Raw genomic sequence first — 22,112 nt, 5'->3', positions numbered from 1 at the left:
CCATCATTGTTTATTTTTTTTAAAAAAACCAGTATTTTCAGTTATCTGAGGTAATAAAATGAAATTCACAGCACACATCACGGAATGGATGGTGTTCAGAGTTCGTAGATCTTTATAGTTACAATTTTAACATTTCTATTAACGTATTGTTGCATTCATTTTAATTTTTAACATTTAATAGAGCTATTTCAGTGCTGCTGGTAATATTCAAAACAGGAAGTTAATTTACTATTTGTTTTAACACCTTTTTATTTTAGGCTGTTTGTGAACTTGCTTAATTAATGACATCATCCTTTGGGATCACTAGTATGCCATAATAAAGGCTTTTAATGTAAATTAATAGGCAGTGCCCATTAAACCGTGAATCACACATAAATAATTACTGCTTTAACATTCCAATAACTTAACTCCTTGAGCACTACATTGCACTAGTATTTTGTGGCATATTAAAACAATACAATTCCCCTTTGTTCAGTAAATATCGTACAGAAAAGTTTATAAACTTCTCTAATTCTACTTTACACTACTTGCTGTTGAAACTACTTTAAAGTGGTTCACCCTGCATTGACCCAACTGCTGCTTGTAGGCCAGTAAGTGGCTGCCTCATTTGCATGAGAATAGTGGGCTTTAATGCCCCCCACATGCCTTGTCAAGACCCCACTTAATCCCTCCCCATTCCCCCCAGCTCACTGTAAAGGGACCTGGCTGAATTTTTAAAAATTTACAGCAGACTGCTTAATTGATAAGGCCCATTTGCACCAAGAAGGAAGAAGCCCTCCTGAACCAGGAATTTGGGAACTCCCAGCATGAGTCCCTACCCCCAGCTCCACTCGTTGGTGTCTCTGCAGGACAGGTAGAAGTTCTGCCCCTTCCCTGGACTCCTGGAGTTAATTGGTCCTTTATATATTTATGCAAAACTGAAGTAAATGGCCTCTGTCAAATAGTGCAGACTATTACCAGTATTAAAATCGCAGGTAAAGGGAACTTTGGATTAAAAGTAATGATGTACAGTAGTTATGTTACTAGACTAAAAATCCACAGGCTGGACTGAAAGCCCAGAGAACATGAATTCAAATCCCACCATGGCAATCAAGAATTTGAATGCAGTTTAAAAAATCTGGAATAAAAGCTGGTGTCAGTAAAAGCGACGACAAAACTGTCAAAATGTCATTAAAGACTCAAAAGATAAAAACAAAAAAACTGCGGATGCTGGAAATCCAAAACAAAAACAGAATTACCTGGAAAAACTCAGCAGGTCTGGCAGCATCGGCGGAGAAGAAAAGAGTTGACGTTTCGAGTCCTCATGACCCTTCAACAGAACAAGTTCTGTCGAAGGGTCATGAGGACTCGAAACGTCAACTCTTTTCTTCTCCGCCGATGCTGCCAGACATGCTGAGTTTTTCCAGGTAATTCTGTCGAAGGGTCATGAGGACTCGAAACGTCAACTCTTTTCTTCTCCGCCGATGCTGCCAGACCTGCTGAGTTTTTCCAGGTAATTCTGTTTTTGTTTTGTCATTAAAGACTCAACTGGTTCACTAATGTATTTTTACATGAATGAAACTTTTCACATCCTTATGTGACTCAAGTCCTTGGCTGACTCTTCACTGGCCTGCCCACTCAATTATATCAAACTATAATTGCAGCAGTTCAAGATGTAGACTCACCTCAACCTTCTTCTGGCAACTAGGGAATAACATTAAATGCCACTGACAGCCATATCCCAAGAACAAATGAAAAAACACTGTAAGATAAAAGGAAAAATTGAGGGATACAAGGGGTTTTGAGATTTTCAAAAAAAATTGGAATTTGGTGCAATAGACAACACAATGTGGAGCCAGGAAGGGGAAAGAGCATAAAGGATGACTTATCTGGAGCACAGGAAAACAAGGGAGGAAATTCAGAATAGTAATGGTGCATTTGTATATAGCTAAAGAAAAGAAAGATTGAAACAGAGCTGGAGGATTGTGTGCTGAGTAAGCAATGGATCATTTATCAGAGGATAAACTGAGCCCATTTCTATTATCCACATTCCACTTATTAATTTGTTTTTTTAATTTTAACCTCACTAACTGGGACCCCTTATTTGAGTAACTTCAAGGCTAAATCTACTAACTGAACAAAATACATTAAAAGATACACATTAACATAAATAGAATGTTATCTTTAAGTGGGAGCAAGTAGATAATAAAGGGTATTAAAGAAGACTTAACCCACATCCACCAGAAATAAAAGGAAAAGATCTCCAACAAATATGCAAATAATCAATCAAATACATAATAGTAATTAAAATAAAAATGTTTTTGTTGCCGAAAAAAATGATTTGTGCTTAGACCTATATCGAAGAATATTTTAAGTAAAGATACACGTTTATTTTGCATCATTTTCTTTTACTCTATCGTCATTCACCTATAATGTTCAGTACTGCATTATTAAATCATTTATGTGAGATGACAGACACATGCAGCACTAATACTAAATGCTAGAATTATGTAAATAATTGTATGTCACAGACCTACATAGCTACAACAATGATTAAAAACATCTTTATCTCATTTAACAGCACTTCCTCACATAATAAACCTAAAAGTTAGTGACTGGAAAAACAAGTTGGTTTCCTGTTCACAGGATGTCTGTTTAGTACCTACATGGGTTAATTAGGCAGGTGCTGATGCGGACGGAATCTGAGAGACATTTTTGGCAAAACTTCAAAAGTGGATGTTCTGGAATAAATTAACATTGCAGTTCTCAAGAGCTTCAATTCCAAGGTTGCACAGTGCTGTTCTAAATTTGAATTGGTTTAACTCAATGAAGGGTGTCTATCAGTATATGCTTCCAACAATCATTCCAATAAGCATTTTTCTGAATTCTGTAAATAAACCTTTCTTTTTATGCTTTTCTCTCCTACTTTACTGAAGGCACTGACTTATGTTGGACTATGATTCCACAAGCACCAACAGCTCTCCGGTTTCAAGTGGCCATTTGCTCAAACAGTAATGGAGGAATTTTAACTTAACTCACCGGACGCAAAACACACAGGATCAGGTGGAACGCCACTGGCTTCATTGGAGAATAAAATCGGTGCACTATAAAACTCTGATTGCATCTGATCTGGTCACTTTTTGTTAGCCCTCTAAGCAGACTATTCCACTAATGGGGTGAGGGAGCATCACAGCCAAGAACATCCCTGCCCCTCCACCTGAGATCTCCAAGTGGGTACTTTCAGCTGATTTTTTTCCTTTTCCTAGCCCTGAAGATCTGTGCCATCTGTGCCAGTCTGCTGGCATAAATGCTAGGAGAATAAAAAAGCCCCTGACCCCACCAAAATGTTTTTCATATTGTCGGTGAATGCAAATGCCATTATGGGTCAATCTTGGTTATCCACCAGTGGAGGGGGTAGAGAAAGTGGTGGTGGCCTGCTGCTAGTTTCCAGATAGGTGCCACTGCCACAGTGGGTGAGTGTTAGTGTCCTAATCGGCATCCTTTACAAAGAGAATAACCTACCTGGGAAGCTACTAACTTCTCTGGAGGTTCAGCTGAAACCCAGTTCTGAGCTCTCATGCGTCCTGCATCCAACATTGAGGGTGCCTGTATGCCTGAACATTGCTGGTGTACATGCTGCTTGGCAGAAAGCAGGCTGGGGACACAAGAAGTGAACTATGGAAAAACTCCTTTCCCCTAGCCTTGCCCCCTCTAATACCAGAGGGCAAGCTTCAGCTGAACAGGGGTTCAGCCCCCTGCCCAGAAACTAGAGGGCAACACACACCATGTTTCCATTTTCCATCCTGAGTGCTGTAATCCTGGCTAAATTGCACAGGGGAATGCAGCAAAAAGGCCCAGTGACTGCAATGAGAATACCCCACATACACCAGGGAGCACACTTGGGAACTTCAGGTAAGTATGGATTCATTACACACCATGCCACATGTTGCAATTACCCACTAAACTATTTGGGGATTTCAAAACTGCATACAACATGCTTTTATTTCATAATGTATATAAAATGCTTAACAAATTACAAATAGATTGCTGTATCATAACAGAACCCAATTAAGATTTTCACAATGGCTAAATTTTTGGGCAACCCAATCCATTATTTATAATATGTGATTGGGTTTCTCATCGGTCTCTTAAGACCAAGAAGCAGACATGAAAATGGAAATAATGGGCGGAATCTTGTGCTGCTCCTGGGAGCGGGAAGCAAGGCAGGTGGGGGCACTTCATTGCACGGGAGGCCAAAAAAAAAACAGCTTCCTGATGGCAGAATGAGCTTTTGCAGTTAAGTTCAGAGAGGTTTGAAGGTGTGTCAAGCTTCCTGACTGAAGCGCATTTGTATTCATCTGCACGTCATGCATGATCATTAAAAGGCTCGACAGAATCAAGTTTCCCTTCTTAAGTTACCAATGAGCGAGCAATACGTCTTCAGATTTACAACTGCATATAAGTGGCTTGCCGCAGGCGAGGTAGTCAAATTGCTGGAGTTGGATTGAGTAGCCACTGTTTTTTTCCTCTTTAGGAGCATTGTTCAATGAGGCAATGAGCTGCTTAGCCCAGGTTAGAAACTCGAAACAAAGAGCAGTCTAATTAACATGCATGATAAATTTTATTGCCTGTATCACTTTTACTTTTGTACTTTATTCCATGTTATTTGATTTTAATTCTAAGAATAAACTTGTCCAATACAAAAGCAACTTACTGTGGGTGCTGGAAATCTGAAATATAAACAGAAGATGCTGAACAATTTGAAATGGAATTCATTTTGTAGAATTTAATTTAGATTAAAAACTGAAAGTTCCAGCAATTTACAGAAGGTTAGTTCACGACTAACAAGTGTTACTGTTCCCTATTCCTTGACTACAGTTATACTGACATTGTATCACTGCAGTTTGCCTCCTCAGCACATTAAAGTAGCAGGTGTCTAATCCTGACAGTTGAGAGTTAATGTGTACATAAAATTAACATACTGGGCAGATTCTTGTGGACAGGGGTCTTGGCCAGCAGCTAGACAGCTGGCAAGAGCCAAGCGTCACCTCTTTTCAGCAAGACCTGCCACATCTTGTGCCTATTAGGCACTTAGTAAGCTAGCAGTGGACATTCCCTGAGATCTAGGACCCTGGGGCCAAAAGTCCTGAATGCCAAAAGCTACCAGTCAATCAGAGGCCGGCAGCTCTTCTGTACTCAGCAGCGCCACCGGCTGCCGGTACAACACCCACCTGAAGCCCGGGATCGAGGAGAGACCCAGGCACAGGTGAGTGATGACGGGAAGGAGGTTGCGGGGAAGGGCCATGGGGGAGGGGGCTCAGCAGCAAGGCCAAGGGTTTGGGTCTCAATGGGCCACCCCCACTTTCCCAATGCAGGTCCCTCCATTAGGTGCCTTTGAATGACACCAACACCCTCCACCAACTCCCGTGGAGCCCGCAAGCAAACAAGCCAGAGCTCGTTAGTCATGCTGTCCACATGTCGAGACCCCCCCCACCCATTACTGGGCCAATACCAGTGGTAGCAGGATGAAGCCCTTAAGTGGGCATTAATTGCATGCTTAAGGGCTTCAATCAGCAGCAGGGTGGGAAGGCTTTGCACAAGGCTTCCTGCCATGGACTTAATCAGGGTAGAGACGGAAGGTGGCAGGGTCCCCACCACTGCCCTCCCGCTTGATTAAATGACCTTTGCCACTGAACTTGCCACAAGAGAAGACACAAGATTCTATCCAGTGCATGCAAAGTTCAATTCTGGAGCAGGCTACACAGCCACCTGCTACCTATTTGACCCATGCAGCATCCTCCAAGGATATAGGTGTGTGCAGGGGTGTCCTCTCTGTGTCAGAAGACATTGGTTTGGCACTATCCTGATGTCACATAGCCCAGCTGACTGGGGTTCTTGTGGCTGGACAGGGAGCAGTTCTTAGGTGTGTGAAAGAAGGAACTCAGGTGAGGGAAGGCTGTTGGGGTGGGGTGGAAAGCAGCAGGTCCAAGGCCACACCATCTGCAGCTTGCTCATTATGCCAGAAAACATGACAATGTTTTGCTGGGATTTGAGAAGAGCCCTAAGTCAGGACAATTCTGTCATCCTCAATTTTCTCAGTGATGTTGAACGCTACAGGTCTCATAGCAACTAGAACCATGATGCAGAGAACCATCTCCTCTGTAAAGCTCAGAAGATGCATGGAAATGCTTGTTCCCCATCTCTGCCTCTGCTCTACTCCATCTTGTCATGAGCCACCTTGTCCTGCAAGAGAGAGGGCAGAATATCAGTGATTGTGCAGCACTGTGTTTGGATGATATGTCTGCCATAGCTTAATAGCTGGAGTTATATGGTTGCAGGGGGAGATTCATGTGAAGCATTGGTATGTATGTGTGAAGTATCTGGATGTTAGGCATGAATCCTGAGTGCTAGGGACTAGTGCTGGGTGAGTGATGGAGGTGTGGTGCATTGAGCAGTGTGAGAGGTTGTTGGTGCGATGGATAGGAGTTGCCATGTGAAGATGTATTCACTGACCTTGGCCATTTGCATAAAGTCATTAGAATTCTTTTGGCAACCCGCTCCCACTTCCTTCTGAGGATGGTCCTTGTTGGTCTCGTGACACCCCATGGGACCATGATGTCTGCCCTGATGCCCACCTACACACTAATGCCTCCAGCATCTTATCTGCCACCATCGATCCTTCAGTCTGTGCTGTTACTCAATTTCCAGGAATCTAGAGCAATCTTTTTTGTGCAGCTGTTCTTTAAGAGGCAGACTGCCTTTAAGAAGAGCAAGCTGCCTGTACCACATGCAAAGAATGCTGCTGAGCTTCCTGCTGTATGCGGAGCTCATCGGCAATGCTGAAAAGCAGGGAGCAGTGCTGAAAGCATAGCATGGCAATGCCACAATCATTCAGCTGAGGTGGATACATGAATTTTATGTGTTACTCACCTTCATCTAAGCAGGCATGGGCACGTCACAAATCGTGAACCCCATGTCCGAAAATCAGGGTAAACAAATTTCTAGCCCATTGTGTCCCAACATTAGAATATGATAATCTTAGAATCCAAGATGCACCACCCTTCAAATAATAGCTGTTTTTGCCTCAGATGTTCTGTATTTTCTATAAGCTCTCATTTTCTTTTTCCATGTCCATTTTTTGTAAGATAAACATATTAATGCAACTGATCATTACATAATGATCATCCAGAACCAGTTAAATAACGATAGGAGACTGGTGGTAAGATGTTTGTGGATGACACTGGCAAGGCTAAATTGACTTCACACCCAAGTTGCCCTGACAGCTTGAGCAGTTTGTCAGATCTCTTCAGAGAAAATTAAGTCAACATGTAAAGTGAAACTAAAGCCATGAGAAGGCCAGACCACACAGAGATGACAGCTTCCATTCCCAGAAAGACATGAGTGAACCAAATCAGAAGATGCTGAAAACATTCAGCACGTCAGCCTGCTTAGTGTTTCCAGCGATTTCTGCAACATGTTACTATTTGTTAAATCAGTGAAAGAAAGACTTCCAATTATATGGCGCCTTTCATGACCACAGGATACCCAAAATCACTTTGCAGCTAACAAAGTATTTTTGAAGTGTGGTCACTATTGTAGAAAATGCAGTGGCCAATTTGCACAACAACAACAATGTGATAATGGTCAGAAACTCTGTTTTTATGATGTTGATTGAGGGATAAATATTGGGATACCAGGGATAACTCCCCTGCTCTTCTTTGAAATAGTGCTCTGTAACTTTGTCCACCCATCTGAGAGTGAAGATAGGATCTCATTAATACCTCATTTGAAACATAGTGCCTTCGATAGTGCAACACTCCCTCATTTTCCAGGTACTACTACAGGAATTACTAGATTTAGTGGCCTAGATGTTGACCTCACTTTGCCTATTTTTCGAGTGTGAAGCAGGTACCTAAAGGTCCAATACGTTGGGTACCAGGCATACTTGTCTCACATCAGATATATGCCGCCTGCCATTTGGATCAGGCGTCCATGGTGCTCACTAAGACATAAAAAAACTTCATTAAAATATTTAAATAAACATCCAAACTTACTTTCCAACTGTTTTGTGAAATTGGTTTGCTCTACCACCTGATCCAGCATGTTGACAACAACCCATGGCACTAACAGTCACTCAGGAGCCTGCAGGAGCATTATTTCAAAGGGTCATCCATTCCATGCAGATTAGTTGCTGGTTTGTTGTCTTGGACCATGAGTTAATGTCTGAGAATTTTTTTTGTCTATTGTCAGAGCTGCGCCTGTGAATTCTGAGCTGTGCTGGTGCTGGGCTGCTTTTGTCGGTTTCAGAAAGAGTTTCTCCAGTCATGCATGGTCTGGTAGGTCAGCCTTTGGGACTAGAAGCTGGGGGAAGCATGCAGGGAGCATGCTGTGCCCAATTCTGCCCTGGAAAAAATAATCACAAGGGAAAGTTCTGGGTCTTGGATGATATTGGGGTTTCTGAATTATTCTCAAAAACATCAAACGACATTGAAATTTACATAATGAAAATTTAAAATGTTAACTTACCATATATATACTCCAGTAATAGTCGGTCCCGTGTAAAGTTCAGCCCCAGACTTTTGGCCAAAAGATCCTGAGGGCAGAATCGTCTGGTGCCATTGGCGGTGGGAATCATGGCAGGTGAAAGCAGAAAATATGGTGAGAAGGCCAAAATTTGGTTTCACGCCATCCATGAAACTAGTTTACGATCATCCGCTCCACCCATCAATGGTGGGCTGCATTTCCCACTGCCGCACGTCGGGAACTTAATTCCAATACTTTAGCATCTCATTATAAGCCCTGCTCACCAGAATCACCCCCCACGTCAAATTTACCACCCATGTTGGCGTGACTTCAGAACGGCCTGCTTCATGACCATCTTTAAAAGTCGTGCACCTGGTGACCTGAACTTCAAGGGGAACTCAGAGTGCATACAATCTTGCACAGCGCTTGTGAGCATCGCCTGCAGAACATCAAGGAAGAAGCGCCCAGCATTCGGATGGGGGCAAGGCAGCACAGACTGAAGGAAGTGCACAAGCACATCCTGGGGAGGGGGGTGAGCGAAGCAGCCACACACTTGCAAAAGTGTGTTGAAAGTGAGTGTTTCTCTGTAGCTGAGATTGTTCAGCAGCTGCTCCATTGACATGCTTGGAGTCAGGTCTTTGATGCTTTTTTGCCCACTCAAGCAACGCAAAAGCATGAAAGTGCCACCAAATGCTCCAGATTTTTTCACTCCTTGGGCACAGACTGAAAATTAATGTGCATTTTAGGGAGCAGCGGAACATTTGGCCGACTGGGTAAGTTGTAGAATCCCCTTGCAAGAGGTGACCACAGTCACTGGTGGAGAAGCTCAGAGCCCCTTGCAATGCCTTTATTAGTGACCAGCATCCCTCATGGTTCAAGCTGACAGTGCAGCCTTGAAGTGCAGGTTAGGAGAATGCCTGCGCCTGATCTGAGAGCACAGCATACAGTCCAGTGTCCAAAGCTGCCACCAATTGGTAAGGTGGAGTGGGGTGGAGGTCAGTGGGTTTCGGACAGCCAATGGGCACACTACACACTGGCAATCCAAGTGGTGGCCAGCACTCTCCAGCATGTGTGAAGGGACCTTGCGACTTAACCAAGAGAGGTTCTTAGGACACATATGTTAACCCAGGCGTCTCTCTTTGATCCTGCAGGAGGAGAACATCAGGATCATGGAGCCTTGTGATTTAATGGTATGTCTCATGGCTTACAGAGACCAGAGAAGAAGAAGAGTGTGGCGGAGGAGCACCTTCCTCAAGATGAAGGGGTGGCAGGGCCTGCTGCACACACAGCTGAAGATCCACAGAAAGACTGTGCCTATCATTCCTGCAGATGACTGAGAACCAATGTCACCGAAGACTGTGCATGGCTAGGGAACTGGTCGGGTCACATAGGTCACCTGCTGCAGGGTTTGACAGCATGGGGACATGGAGAACATCCACTTCCAGTACGCCAGTGGCTCCTTCCAGAGCTCCACATGTGGCCTGTGTGGGATCTCGTAAGCCTCCATGCATAAGTGTATCTAGGAGGTAACGGACGCCATCTTCGCAAAGGCACAGAACTTTGTACATTTCATCCGGGGTCAAGAAAGCCAGGAAGCAAGAGTGCTGAGATTTGCGCAGATCTCAGGTTTTCCACAGATGCAGGGTGCCATCGATTGCACTCACGTGGCGCTTAGATCTCTGTGGCAAAAGGCAGTCAACTACGTCAACTGCAAGGGCTTCTACTCACTGAATGTTCAACTGGTGGGTGATCACCACAAACGCATCCTACAGGTCTGCGCATGATCCCCAGGGAGTGTCTATGATTCCTACATCCTTAGTAGGTCTCAGATTCCTGATATCTTCCAGGGTCCAGAGAGGCTGTGGAGCAAACCATAGGCATGTTGAAAATGAGGTTCCAGAGCCTCGGCAGGTCCGGTAGAGCACTGCAATACAGTCCACTGAGGGTGTCGCACATCATCGTAGTTTGCTGCATGCTGCACAACCTGGCACAGCAATGGGGGAGGACCTGGCTAAGGAGGAGATGGAAGAGTGCACGTATCCTCCAATGAAGGGGATGATGATGATCGGATCCTCGAAGATGAGGATGTCAGCGATTAGGCATTTGCACTGGCCAGACAAGGCAGGCATGCTCAGGAGGCCTTCATAGCCACAAGATTCATGGAGGATGATGACAAGATGCAGTGAGGATAGTCCTGACTACTTTACCTTGCATCTGTGAACATTTCACTCCTGTGTGGCTGATGGCAGCTTCATGCTCATGTCATGGAGACGCAGCGGAGACCCTAATAGTCACTTGATTCCAGGAGGATGATGATGGTATGCAATGAGGACACTCCATAGATTTTCACATAGACTCTGTGAATGTCTGACCCCTGTCTGGCTGAGGGCAGCTCGCTTGCACTGTGATCATGGTCATTTCATGGAGATGCAGTTAAAACTTTAAATGCTCCTGATCCGTTGTCCGCCTTCTGCACCTGACCCCTTCAGGAGCACGGTGTCACCGGTCAAAGATGCTGAAGAGATGGGGGGCCAGCCCCAACTCAAAGGTGCCGAGAGAATGACAGAACTCTGTAACACCTGTCCACGACACTCTGACAGCAATGACAAGCACCATCGAGGTGCAGGCATCACTAATGTGTCCTGTGAGTGTGAGGCCGGACTATCACTTTGCTCTGAAGGTTACACAAAGCATAGGGAACAGGCCCTGGACTGAGATACCTGCCTTTATCTTGCTCATTATAACAAGGAGCCATAGGCAAAGTGACATGCTTGGGAGTTTATTTACAATAGTGAACAGTATGTATAAGTGATTAATACCCATGTCCAAGCTGTGCAACTACATTTTCTTAAGTTTCCTTTAAACTTTGTCCTTAGTTTTACAGCTGACCTGAATTAGTGGCTGTGCTTGATTTGTCCTTCATTTTGTTAATTTAGTTTAATTGTTTTAACTCTAAAAGAGTTACATTTTCTTAACCTCCTAGTGCTGCCACTACATCTTGGTGCTTCCCCGACATCCACAGTGGAGATGGAGGCAGAGGCAGTCTGCTGAATGTCATGACCTGTCTGTGATGACCTTGGTGAGCCTCCTCTGGAGGGCCAAGACCTGGAGTGCCACGGCCTGCTTTGGGTATATAGCTGTGGACCCAGGTGCCCCCTCCTTGGCCTGTGGAGCTGGAGCTGTGGAGGTCAGGAAGAGGGGATTTGGATCGGCCAGACATTTCTGGAGTCACCTGGGTGGATGGCCCCAGGGTGTCGAGCTGTTGGTCCTCCTCCCTATGGGTGCCTGACGGCCCCTGGCTGAGCCCCTGAGGAGAAGGGGAAGTTGGAGTGAGATCAAGCTGCCTCACACCCCTCTTGTGTTGACACTATTGGAGGCCAACTGTGGCATCAGTGATGGAGTTCAGCCCACGCCGCAGTGCAGGACCGATGTCCTGGACCCAGGTCTCCATGGTGGCTGCCATCCAGCCAGTATTGACCTCGGTGCCTTGGTATGCTGGTGCTCTCTCCTTAGACTGAAGGCAGACAGACTCCTCCATCGTTCATTGCAATCTGAAGTATGCACCAGACATCCCTTCTTGATATTCCCGTGATTGTCTTTACAGCTCAACCAACTGAGTCCAGAGACTCATTTTCTGACTCAGATTCAGCAGGTTCCCTGCCTCCAGCAGTCCTCCAAGTGCTGGTGACTAAGGATGTTCATGCCTCCGCCTGCTGTGGAACAGATTGTATGCTGTGCTCACCAGATCGTGATCCCGAGGCTACTCTACATCTAGGTCCCATCGAGATGTGTGTCTCTGCACTAGTGCAGGATGTGGGTGAAGGCCATGACTTCAATGCTGCTGATCTCCGTGTCTTCATCTAAGGCCCTCTCGGCGCTGGGGTGCGCCTCAAGGTTGCCTGAGAGCAACGTATCATATGTGCCAAGGAAAGAAAGTGGAGATTATTAGCACATGGCAGCCGCATTAAGCACAGAACAGTGGACTCAGAGTAGCATTAAGAGAGGGATGATGTGGTGCAGGATCCTCACGTGGGTTTTCGCCGCTGACCTCACCATCGCCGCAAGAACGGTCAACATCCTCTCCAGATAGCTCCAACACCCAACTCTCAAGCCGAGATAACCAGCACTCCACCCTGGTCTGGGACCTCTCCGGGCAATTGTTCACAATCTTGCCCTGCATAAAGACAGATGGAGAGAATATGAGCAAGGCACATGCCAGGCCAAATGAGGAGGATGCCAGGCCAGCATACATACTAAGTGGAGCCATGGACAGGATGAGGAAGCGATCTCCAAAGGGGATGAGGCAAAATGGTGATCTGAGGGTGTGTGTGAGAGAGTGACATCAAGGTGATGTCCCTTGAGCTGGCAGTGAGTGAGATGCCAGTGAATGTGTAATGGGCTTGTGAGTGGGTGAGTTGAGATTGATGAGATGGTTGATTTACCCTGACGGCACGGATGAGATCATTCATCCGTTTTCTGCACTGGATGGCCGACCTGTTGTGCACAGGGTTGATACTGAAGACTTCAGCCTCTGCCTCCCAAGCCAGAGTGGTAAGAATGATGGGCCTCTTGCAGCCAGAGCGGGGGTGAAGGACATAGTGACGGGCCTCCACAGCGTCCAGAAGGTGTCCCAGCAATGCGTCACTGAATAGGGGGAGCTGCAATCTTCCTGGCTTCTGGGACCATGTATTGACTGGAGTAGTCCTTGGCTGCAAACTTTGAGAACTGTTTACCTGGCTGCAATCTGTATATGGCGCTCAGTGTGAAGAAGCGGTGAGGTAACGGCATGGTGGGCCAATCGGAGGCCAGTTGCCAGCGACCCAGCGTGTTGCCCATGGCTGCATAATTTATGAAGCGGGAAGGGGATGATACGGAACAAAAACCCACCATTGCAACCAGCGGGTAAAACATCTTTTTTCACGCCCGCTACCACACTTAGTGCAAAACTGAGACGACTCTGTCCTTAATCTTTCATATAGCCCATACAAAAGTCAACACCTGACTTTCCAAGGACACTCCACTCTGAATCAGCTCATTGCCCCACTCTGTGTTCAGAGACCAGGATTTGGAGCAGGAGTTTTCTGATCTTTCTGCAACAGTGCTCGATCACGGAGTGCGATTTGCCCACTGAGATATTGGGGAATTTTAGTAAAAGTTTGATTTCTCATTGAAATGGTGGAGGTAAGATTGGAACAAACTGCAGTCAGCGTACATGGTGTATGTGAGCCATGATTGTATTAAACTTTCCCAGAAATGGAATGAAACTCACTGAGCTATTGTGAACAGTCCTATGAAAAGTGATTTTTAAAAACTTACCTTTTTAGGCTTCCTTCTTGCTCCAATCGACTTCCTTGCGAGCCACAAAACTTAGAGACTGAAAACCCAGCACTGTTCTGTGCTGGTTGTGTGAGCCACGATCGTCAGTAGTTGAAAGTAAGCCCCTTGAAAATGTTACCCAAGTAACAGTCGACCCCTTAACCTTTTGCCTAAAAAAGGGGTGCAGAAATTCGATTTTGACATGGTTTTATACGGTAATAATTCATTGACAGAATAAACAATAATACCCGCCCCCACCCCGGGCCATAACAAGATCTTGGATTCATGGACTTGGTGGGCCAAATGGCTTCATTCTGTATCATAAATTTTCTACGATTCATTAGATTAATTTAAATTGGATTACAGCTGCTTAATGGATTCCTTGATTTCTACTAAACTTTTTTCTTATTTTTAGTGTGAATAAAATATTGGCAAAAAATATGCAAAGCAATGAAAGATAATTTGGGAACTAAATTAGATTAACCTGATTAACGGTTTCTGAAAGTGTAGACCATTGACAAAGACTCTGACAAGAAAGTAATTTGCATTTCTAATTACACACTGTACACTAATTGCAGGTGGAGCATGTTGACAAGGCTTCTCCCTATATCCTCATCAATCAAAGCCCAACTACAATTGACAATCTGAGAGATGGACGTTTTGGCATCTATATCACCGCCCGTAACTTAAAAGCCTCAGATGTGGACAGCAAAGATGAAGAGCTGATCTACACAATTCTCCGTCCACCTTACTATGGATATTTAGAAAGTACAACCACAGGTACTCAACTAATTGGTAAAACATGAAAATCAAACCAGTAGCTTTCTAAAAATATGAAACAATTGTAATGGCATTCTTTACATACCAATGCATTCAGGTGCTTTATATTAATGTGATATCATACATTCGGATGTCTATTTGATAATGATCTTCTTTACAAACAAATTGTTGTTTTACTATAAAAGAGATGGAAAGCATTAGCGTCACTATATTAGATTTCTGGCTTTGTGCATGTAAATCAGGTAGACTCCATCAGTAAAACTGGTGCAGTACCGTGAGGCTAGATCTTTTTCCACTTGTTCTCCTGAGATTGCAGGAAGCATCTGCCTACTATCCCAACTCCCATGTTTGGGTGGTTCCAAATAAAAATGATGAAAATTATATCATGATATTATGGGCCCCCATTTTCTGTTATTTTCAATACATTTGCTTGGATTAATTTTCCCTCCCCTACAAAGCAGCCTTTACATGTTTTATGAGGACGAACTAAGGACATCACACATTCCCTGGAAAACAACTAGGGAGTTGGGCCTACACTCATTTCAATATGATTTGCACCACTCTTCATATTGAAATGAGACTTTCACCCATTTTAAGGGAGATTACTGTAGGCCAGCCTAAAATGTTGGCTACACATCATTTATGGTTCACAATGAGTGGGCAGAAATCTGGCAAAAGTTTCTGCAACACTGGCACTATTATGCAAATGCGAAATCTGCCATCAAGCGGCTTATTACTTTACAAATAACATGTTAATACATTTTACTGATGTCTCTTGCTTCAGTAATGGTGAAAATGAATTGTTCTGATGCCAAAGAGTTTATTTTATTACAGGTGGATACATTCAAGGCACATTTACCCAGAAAGAGGTGGATAGACGTACAGTTCGCTACATCATCAGTCCCTCCATAGAACTGACATCTGACAGCTTTGAGTTCAGAATATCTGACACTGCTGGAAACTCTAATGCACCAAAAATGTATGTTTGTATAATGTCCAGTCTTCCAAAGAAAATGCATTCTTTAGGGCAGGCCTAGGCTCCTGCTGTTTCAGGCAAAGAAAATATGAGAAAATAGTAGCAAAGTGGAATTAGTTTTTTATCAGATGTGCTGCCAGAGTGATTCTGATTTGTTTCTGCTTCCTCAAGGGACACTGTTCAATGTTAGGTGTGCGGTGGTGGTATATCTGGAAGTATGCATCTCTTTTCAGTAGAACATAGAGCAATGAGGTCTTCACACTTTTGTGGTTAGTTATGTGCTGAAAGTGTGCAGTCATGAGAATGGGAAACCTGATGCAGCAGCAGATTTAAAGGGTGTTGTCAAGCTTAAAGGGACACTTCTGATTTTGGCAGTGGAAGTTTGCAGCAGGAATAATTAAATGAACTATTTGAAACAGATTGGAATTCAAAGGCCCAGGAAGGAACAGGCTGAGCTAGAGAGTAATGCTGAGGTGGGAGCAGCAATGGGAAATTGTCATTTTGGGGTCTGTTATGGAGTTAATCTTCAGACAAATTTTCTTCGTGGAAACATTTGGCTTTATTTACAAAGCAGTAGCAACTACACATATTCATCAAACTCCATAACTAAAGAAGTACACCACTCTGTAGAGGTTCCCATGCTGCTACTCAAGCTTTACACAGATCATGTGATCTTACAGCACAGGATTGTTCTTAAAGCTATAGTCCAACATTTTCCAAAACTATAATTACTACATTCCTCCCCCTTTCACTTTTCTGTACATTTTGTATTTACAGGATATTTATCTCATGTCTTTACAATATTTACAAAGGCCATGGAATTACAAGTTCAATCTTTCAGGTGGTTTCCTGATCCGTGTAGAACATCGCAGCTCCACGACTTTAGATTCTTTTGTAGGAAACACGTCCTCTTGAACCGTATTAACATCAGCTACCTCATTAGGCACTTGCAGGTCAGTGTCTTCCACTCCGACAGAGACATCGGGCTTGTCAGTCCATTGTTGAGCATCTTCAACAGTATTCAGTGGTTCAGTCATGGTTACAGGTGGAGTAATATCTTGTCATGGAATCTCTCTTTTTCTTAAATGATCCGGCTTACGGATGATCTGGCCCTCCACTTCCACATGGTATGACAATGGTCCGGTCACCAAACTTACTTTACCAGGTAACCACTTTGGTCCTCCACCAAAATTCTTTACACATACCGCTTCTCTAACAGTAAATTGTTGCCCAAAACTATGCAAATCATGAGTCGCTTTTTGGTTCCCTTGACTTTTCTCCACCTTTCCCTGCAAATTGGGAAGTATTAGGCTCAGTCTTGTCTGAAGATGGCATCTCATCAGTAACTCTGCATCTTCTTTTAAGTGTCTTCTTTTTACCACAGAATTTAGTCCGGTCTTCTTTTTGACTTCACTGTCAGCCAGACTTCTCTCAGAAGCTATCTCAACGTCTTAGTTCAGTAGCTGAGCTACTCATGACTTCATTATCTGCTCGCCTCTTGGAAAGTTCTACAACTTTTGCTTTTGAAGCTTCTTTACCTTCATTCAGCTGATTCTTCAGCTCTTCTTTCTTGTACTTGTTTCTGCTGGCTTCCTCTTGGAAACTTGAACATTGCTGCATCTTCTCTGCCAACTGGTTCTTCAGTCTATTCAGAGAGGTGTAAAATTTCTCCTGTTTTTCTTCATACTTATCCAGAGGTGCAAAGTTTGACCTGAGGGAACCTTGTAGTGTGTGAAGGTCTTGCAACAGGTTTTCCTTTTCTTTGTGAAGTTTGCTAACTTTGTCTTGAACCCTGTCATTCAGCAGGGTCTCCTTGAGTTTCTTCTGCTGTTCTTCCATGTCGTTGTTTAAGACAGTCTTTATTTCTTCAGGTTGCTGAATGCTTATACATTACTTTTTCATCCTGTTGATGTCCTTGAACTCTTCAGGCTCTTTCTGCAATACCTTACCTTGTTTCTTTTTCAACTCAGGAACTCTTCCAGCTTCCTTTTGAAATCTCACTGGTCAATCAAAGTTGATTTTACTTAACCAATTTCACCCTAGAAGGCTTGGTCTTCTCCCTTTCAATACCATCACTTGTAGATATGCTGATTGGTTTCTATAATGAACAGTTGCTCTGGTGATACCTTTTACTTGGATTTCTTCACCTGTGTACGTTTCGACTTGGCAGATGTTTGTTACAAATTTAATTCTTGATCACCTTTATTTAGATATCTGAAAGCGTGTTCTCCTAGTACAGTGGTGGAAGCTCCCGTGTCTACTTCCATTTTTAATGCTTTACCATTCACTTGCACTGTAACAAATATTGGCTCTGTCTTCCCAACTTTCATGTTGAATAATAAATAAATGTCAGAATTGATTGTTTCTGGCTTTTCTACACTATAGACATCACTGGGCTTCGTTTGTTGTTTGGAGGCCTGTTTAGATCTCGCTTTGCACTGTCTCATTATGTGTCCACTTCTGTGACAAAAATAACATTCTACGTTTTTAAAATTGCCAATCTCTAGAAGACTGATTGTTTCCACGTTGATGAAAATTATTTTTCAATTTAGTTGCTAAGCTGTTTCCTCTCATTTTTCCATTAGTGGGGGCTGTTTCCCGCTTCACAGCAGAGTCCCAGCTTTTCACGCTGCTTTTGGCTGACAGTTCCCACCCAATTTGGTGCATGGTGCCATTTTGTGCCCCCTGAATTGCTTGTGAATCCTTTACAGCACTTTCCATCGCCAGCGCTATTTCTAACGCTTTCTTAAAATCAAGATTCACTTCAGCCAGCAATCTTCGCTGAGTAGTGTCTTCCTGCACGTACTGAACGATCTCTGAGCATGTCATTCAGGACTTCATCGAAATCACAATATTCCATTAGTTGCTTTAATTTTGCCATGTAAGTAACAATTGTGTCACCCAAGGCTCTACTTTGTGAACTGAACATCAACTTCTGCATTGTGACTGAGGGCTTGTGTTCTCAAATTATCACCAGGGTATGAATGTTTTGGGTTTTTTCCTTCTCATTCGCCCCGTTGCTCTGACTCTGATAATTCGTTTGCCATCTTCTTTCCTTGTTCTGTACGTCTCTTCCCAGTGATTGGGCTTTGCACAAGCTCAACAATTTGGTCCGTAAGCAGGACATTTCCTTCTGTCTATGAACTCTGTTCATCCACAGCTCCCACCCATATTTCTCCCTGTTTGGTGTGCATTTTGTTGCTGTCACTGCATCAACCATGCTGCCATTTGGGTCTTTGCCCATTCATGGCAGTGTCTACAGACTGTAAAATTGTGAGCTTGTGATTTCCAATCAATTTTCTTTAGTACTTCGGGGTATGCAGAGCCCCAGATGAGCTGATCTATCAGCCTTTTATCCATTTCCTTGAATTCATATTTCCTGGCTGCACTTATCAATTGTTAAAAAATTGTCAACAGACTCATTTGATTGCTGCCTCAGGGTTTGAACCTCACACCAGTGGACCTGATGATTTTACTTTGGCTGGAGCTATGTGCTGAATTTTACAAAAGTTTTGTCTGGCTTTTTACTTGATCCTCATTCAACACCCAGCTATTAATCAAATTCAACCTTCTCCTGCCCACAAAAGGATAGATCTGACCCTTTCCTCTTCACTGGTGTCTTTGGAAAGCTGTTGAATGTCATTCTGCGCTTTTGTTTAACCTTCTCAAATGTCTCCACGACATTATCAGCTTCCCAATTCATTATGGGGTAGAGCTTAATGTTCATTACTGTGGCAGCAGCCATTTTGTTTTTGCACCATTCACGCTGTTTTTCTCTCTCGCTCTCTTTGGCACTAATTCAGGTTGATTTTTTTCAATCTAATTAAACACTAAATCCATTTAAAATGTTTGAGGCTTACTCATTGGCCATCCACTGCCACCATGCTATGTCTTCTGGTTCCCAAGAGTTTGAAATAATCACTTTTCTTTAGATTCACAATGCTGGAGCTTCATTGAGTATAGTTCCTACAACTCCCCATTTGGCTGGTAGTTTGATACATTGTTGCTCAGCACCTGTTTGCAGTGCAGCAGTAACTGTGGCACCCTGGGTGTACATTTGCATAACAATTTGTCCTAGAATTTTACAAATAGTGTAACAATATAATATAAACCTTAAATGCAGAGTTGAATGGTCCTAACTTCAATGTCAAAGGTTCAGTGCAGTGAGTAGTTAAAAAGCCATGCAAGCCTTGTGCACACTAGCGCACTGTGGAGGGCCTCTTCCCACGATTTTCTGCCTCTGCTCTCCAACTAAAATCTCTTTGGCTTAGACAGATCAGGATTCAACTTAGGGCATTGCTGGTTTGAATGACTGCTCCAAACTGGGCACTGCATTTGCTCATCACATTATTGAAGAGCAATGAAAATACTTTCTTTGCTGTATTAGAAATGGAACTATAATTTGAATATTACTGTCTGCGCTAAGCTCACAGCAGCAGTATTATTGAAATGTTATGAAAAACCAATTTACTGAGTCTTGATTAATCCTTAAGTACTGTCTGTCTGTTTGGTGAACACTTCAAACTTACTGTATGGTGAAAGTCAGTGCCTGCGTGCTATAGTGTTCCAGACGTGTTATTGCTGGCAGAAATCCTCATTAGCCAGTGAGTGCACCATATTCCAAAGTTAATGCATTAAATGTACATTATTATTCAGAACTCCCATTACGGTACTGATTTGCCTTTGTGAATGAAGCTTGCCTAGTTGCTGGAGGGTATGGGCTAGAAAATCACTATGTAGGTGAAAATTAACGGGATGTGGCAAAATCTCTTCTGGCTATAAATGGCATTTAACCCATTGACAGCCAGAGATGAGAAAGGAGTGCCAATGCAAAATGAATTGAAAGACAACCAAATGCACAGGCATGAAACAAAGTCTTGCAAGTAAATGACAGAGGAGACTAGAATCTCACCCAGGTTTTGCAGGTGGCAAGGTATGTTTTGTGCCATTTGATGAGGATATATGTACGATTACTGGTACTCACTCCACTGGATAGCACAGCAGCATGGAATAAGGATGAGAGGCATTGGTAGTGTTATGGCAGTGAGAAATTAGCAATGCTGGTTCCAGATGTCCCAGATGTCTACCTGAAAGCGCCAAAGGTACTGCTTTTCCTAAATATCCAATGTATTGGCTGCGGTGGTGCCCTGTCCATCAACTGAAATATTGGTGGCAAACCCACTGTGGCCATTTCCAGGAACCAAACAGGATTAAATGCCTATCAGGCTGTCTGCCACCTGTCATCAGTGTTCTCAGGCCTTTGAAGGTGTGAAGCCCGCCTGCAAGAGCTATCAGCCAACTAGAGAGCCGGCCACTTTTCAAAGCCAGCTTTGCCACCAGTAGCCATGGCCACAATTGGGATTGCAAGAGGCCCGGAGTTGTAAGCAGCGATGGAAGGCCTGGAAGAAGGTGAGTGGAGCAGGCTTGTCAGAGCCAGTCAGGGGCCAGAGTATGGGGGCTCTTTTAAAGAGGGTGGCCTTTATTGCTGGTAGGGTCCTCTGTGGGGTATAGGGTGCCTGATCAGGAGGCTTCCCCCCTCTGCCACCCCTGAACCCAATACACATTGTGTGATCCACCCCTGCTGCTGATTGAATATCCGGGATGAAGTCCAAAATGGTCTTTAATTGAACACTACAGGGCCTTAGTTGGCCTATGTGTGGGAAGGCCACTCTCTACCTTCCTGCCCCTGGCTTAATTGGTGGGAATCAGGAAGGCAACAGACTCCCACCTTGTGCCTTCCCATCCAATTATACATTTCCCCCCACCCCCACCCCATCTCCTAGCCCGCTCCCACCAGGGGGTGGGGGGAGGGGGTGGGGGCATTAAATTCCGCCCCACATCTGCAAAGTAAATCTGCACAGATCACATTCCACACATTCGTGCTCAGTTCTCCAGCATCACCTATAGCCATTTTATTCTGGGCTCCCATCCATCTTTACCTATAGCAAATAAGTTCTTAAAACAGTTTTTTAAATAAAGTTGTCATGGAAGAATGTCATTGACTTGATTTGGCAAATGCTGCTGCTTTGCAGTTGTTCTGTGTTGCAGGCATGTGATACCTAAGCTAATAGAATTGCTGGAAAAGTGATGCTACAGCCCAGCACCCAAGGCCTTGTTTCATGGCTGGTAAAGTGGGTGTTAAGGTGCATGCAAAGGGTGCAAGCAGGATTGCCCTGAGTGCTACTCATATTGTCCTATAACAGTGTAGAGCAGCAGGCCTAGAATGAGCATATTTTATTAAATGTAATGGCTGAGTGACTTTCACAACCACTGGCACTGTTTTATGACACAAAGTAATCTCAGCAAAGAGTAGGCACACAGTATCTGAGAAACAGTATCCCAAGAGCAGCAGTCCTGACACAGTAAAACCTAGACTACTGTATAAATCTAGATGAATAACAGATGTTCTGTTGAATATCGTGGTGGATTTGCGTATTAATATGTTGGGTGATTTAATTTGAGATGCCTTCATGGGATATATATGGTTGTTTTATTTCCTGTGACCAACATCTAAGAATTAGTTATATAGTCATGTTTC

At 43.8% G+C, this 22,112-nt stretch overlaps 1 protein-coding gene across 1 annotated transcript in view; it reads left to right on the top strand.

Annotated features, from left to right (window-relative positions):
• The window catches only part of frem1b (Fras1 related extracellular matrix 1b), a 255,156-nt gene that overhangs the window by 209,242 nt on the left and 23,802 nt on the right, over positions 1–22,112 (top strand). Inside the window, exons 26-27 of the mRNA XM_041208368.1 lie at positions 14,397–14,598; positions 15,433–15,577. Of these exons, the coding sequence (XP_041064302.1) occupies positions 14,397–14,598; positions 15,433–15,577 (347 nt within the window). The remainder of the gene's footprint in view (positions 1–14,396; positions 14,599–15,432; positions 15,578–22,112) is intronic.

This window comes from Carcharodon carcharias, chromosome 16, assembly GCF_017639515.1.
Source record: "Carcharodon carcharias isolate sCarCar2 chromosome 16, sCarCar2.pri, whole genome shotgun sequence".
Taxonomy (NCBI): Eukaryota; Metazoa; Chordata; class Chondrichthyes; order Lamniformes; family Lamnidae; genus Carcharodon; species Carcharodon carcharias.
Note: the sequence above shows the minus strand (reverse complement) of the source record. Positions and strands in the feature narration are given on the sequence as shown.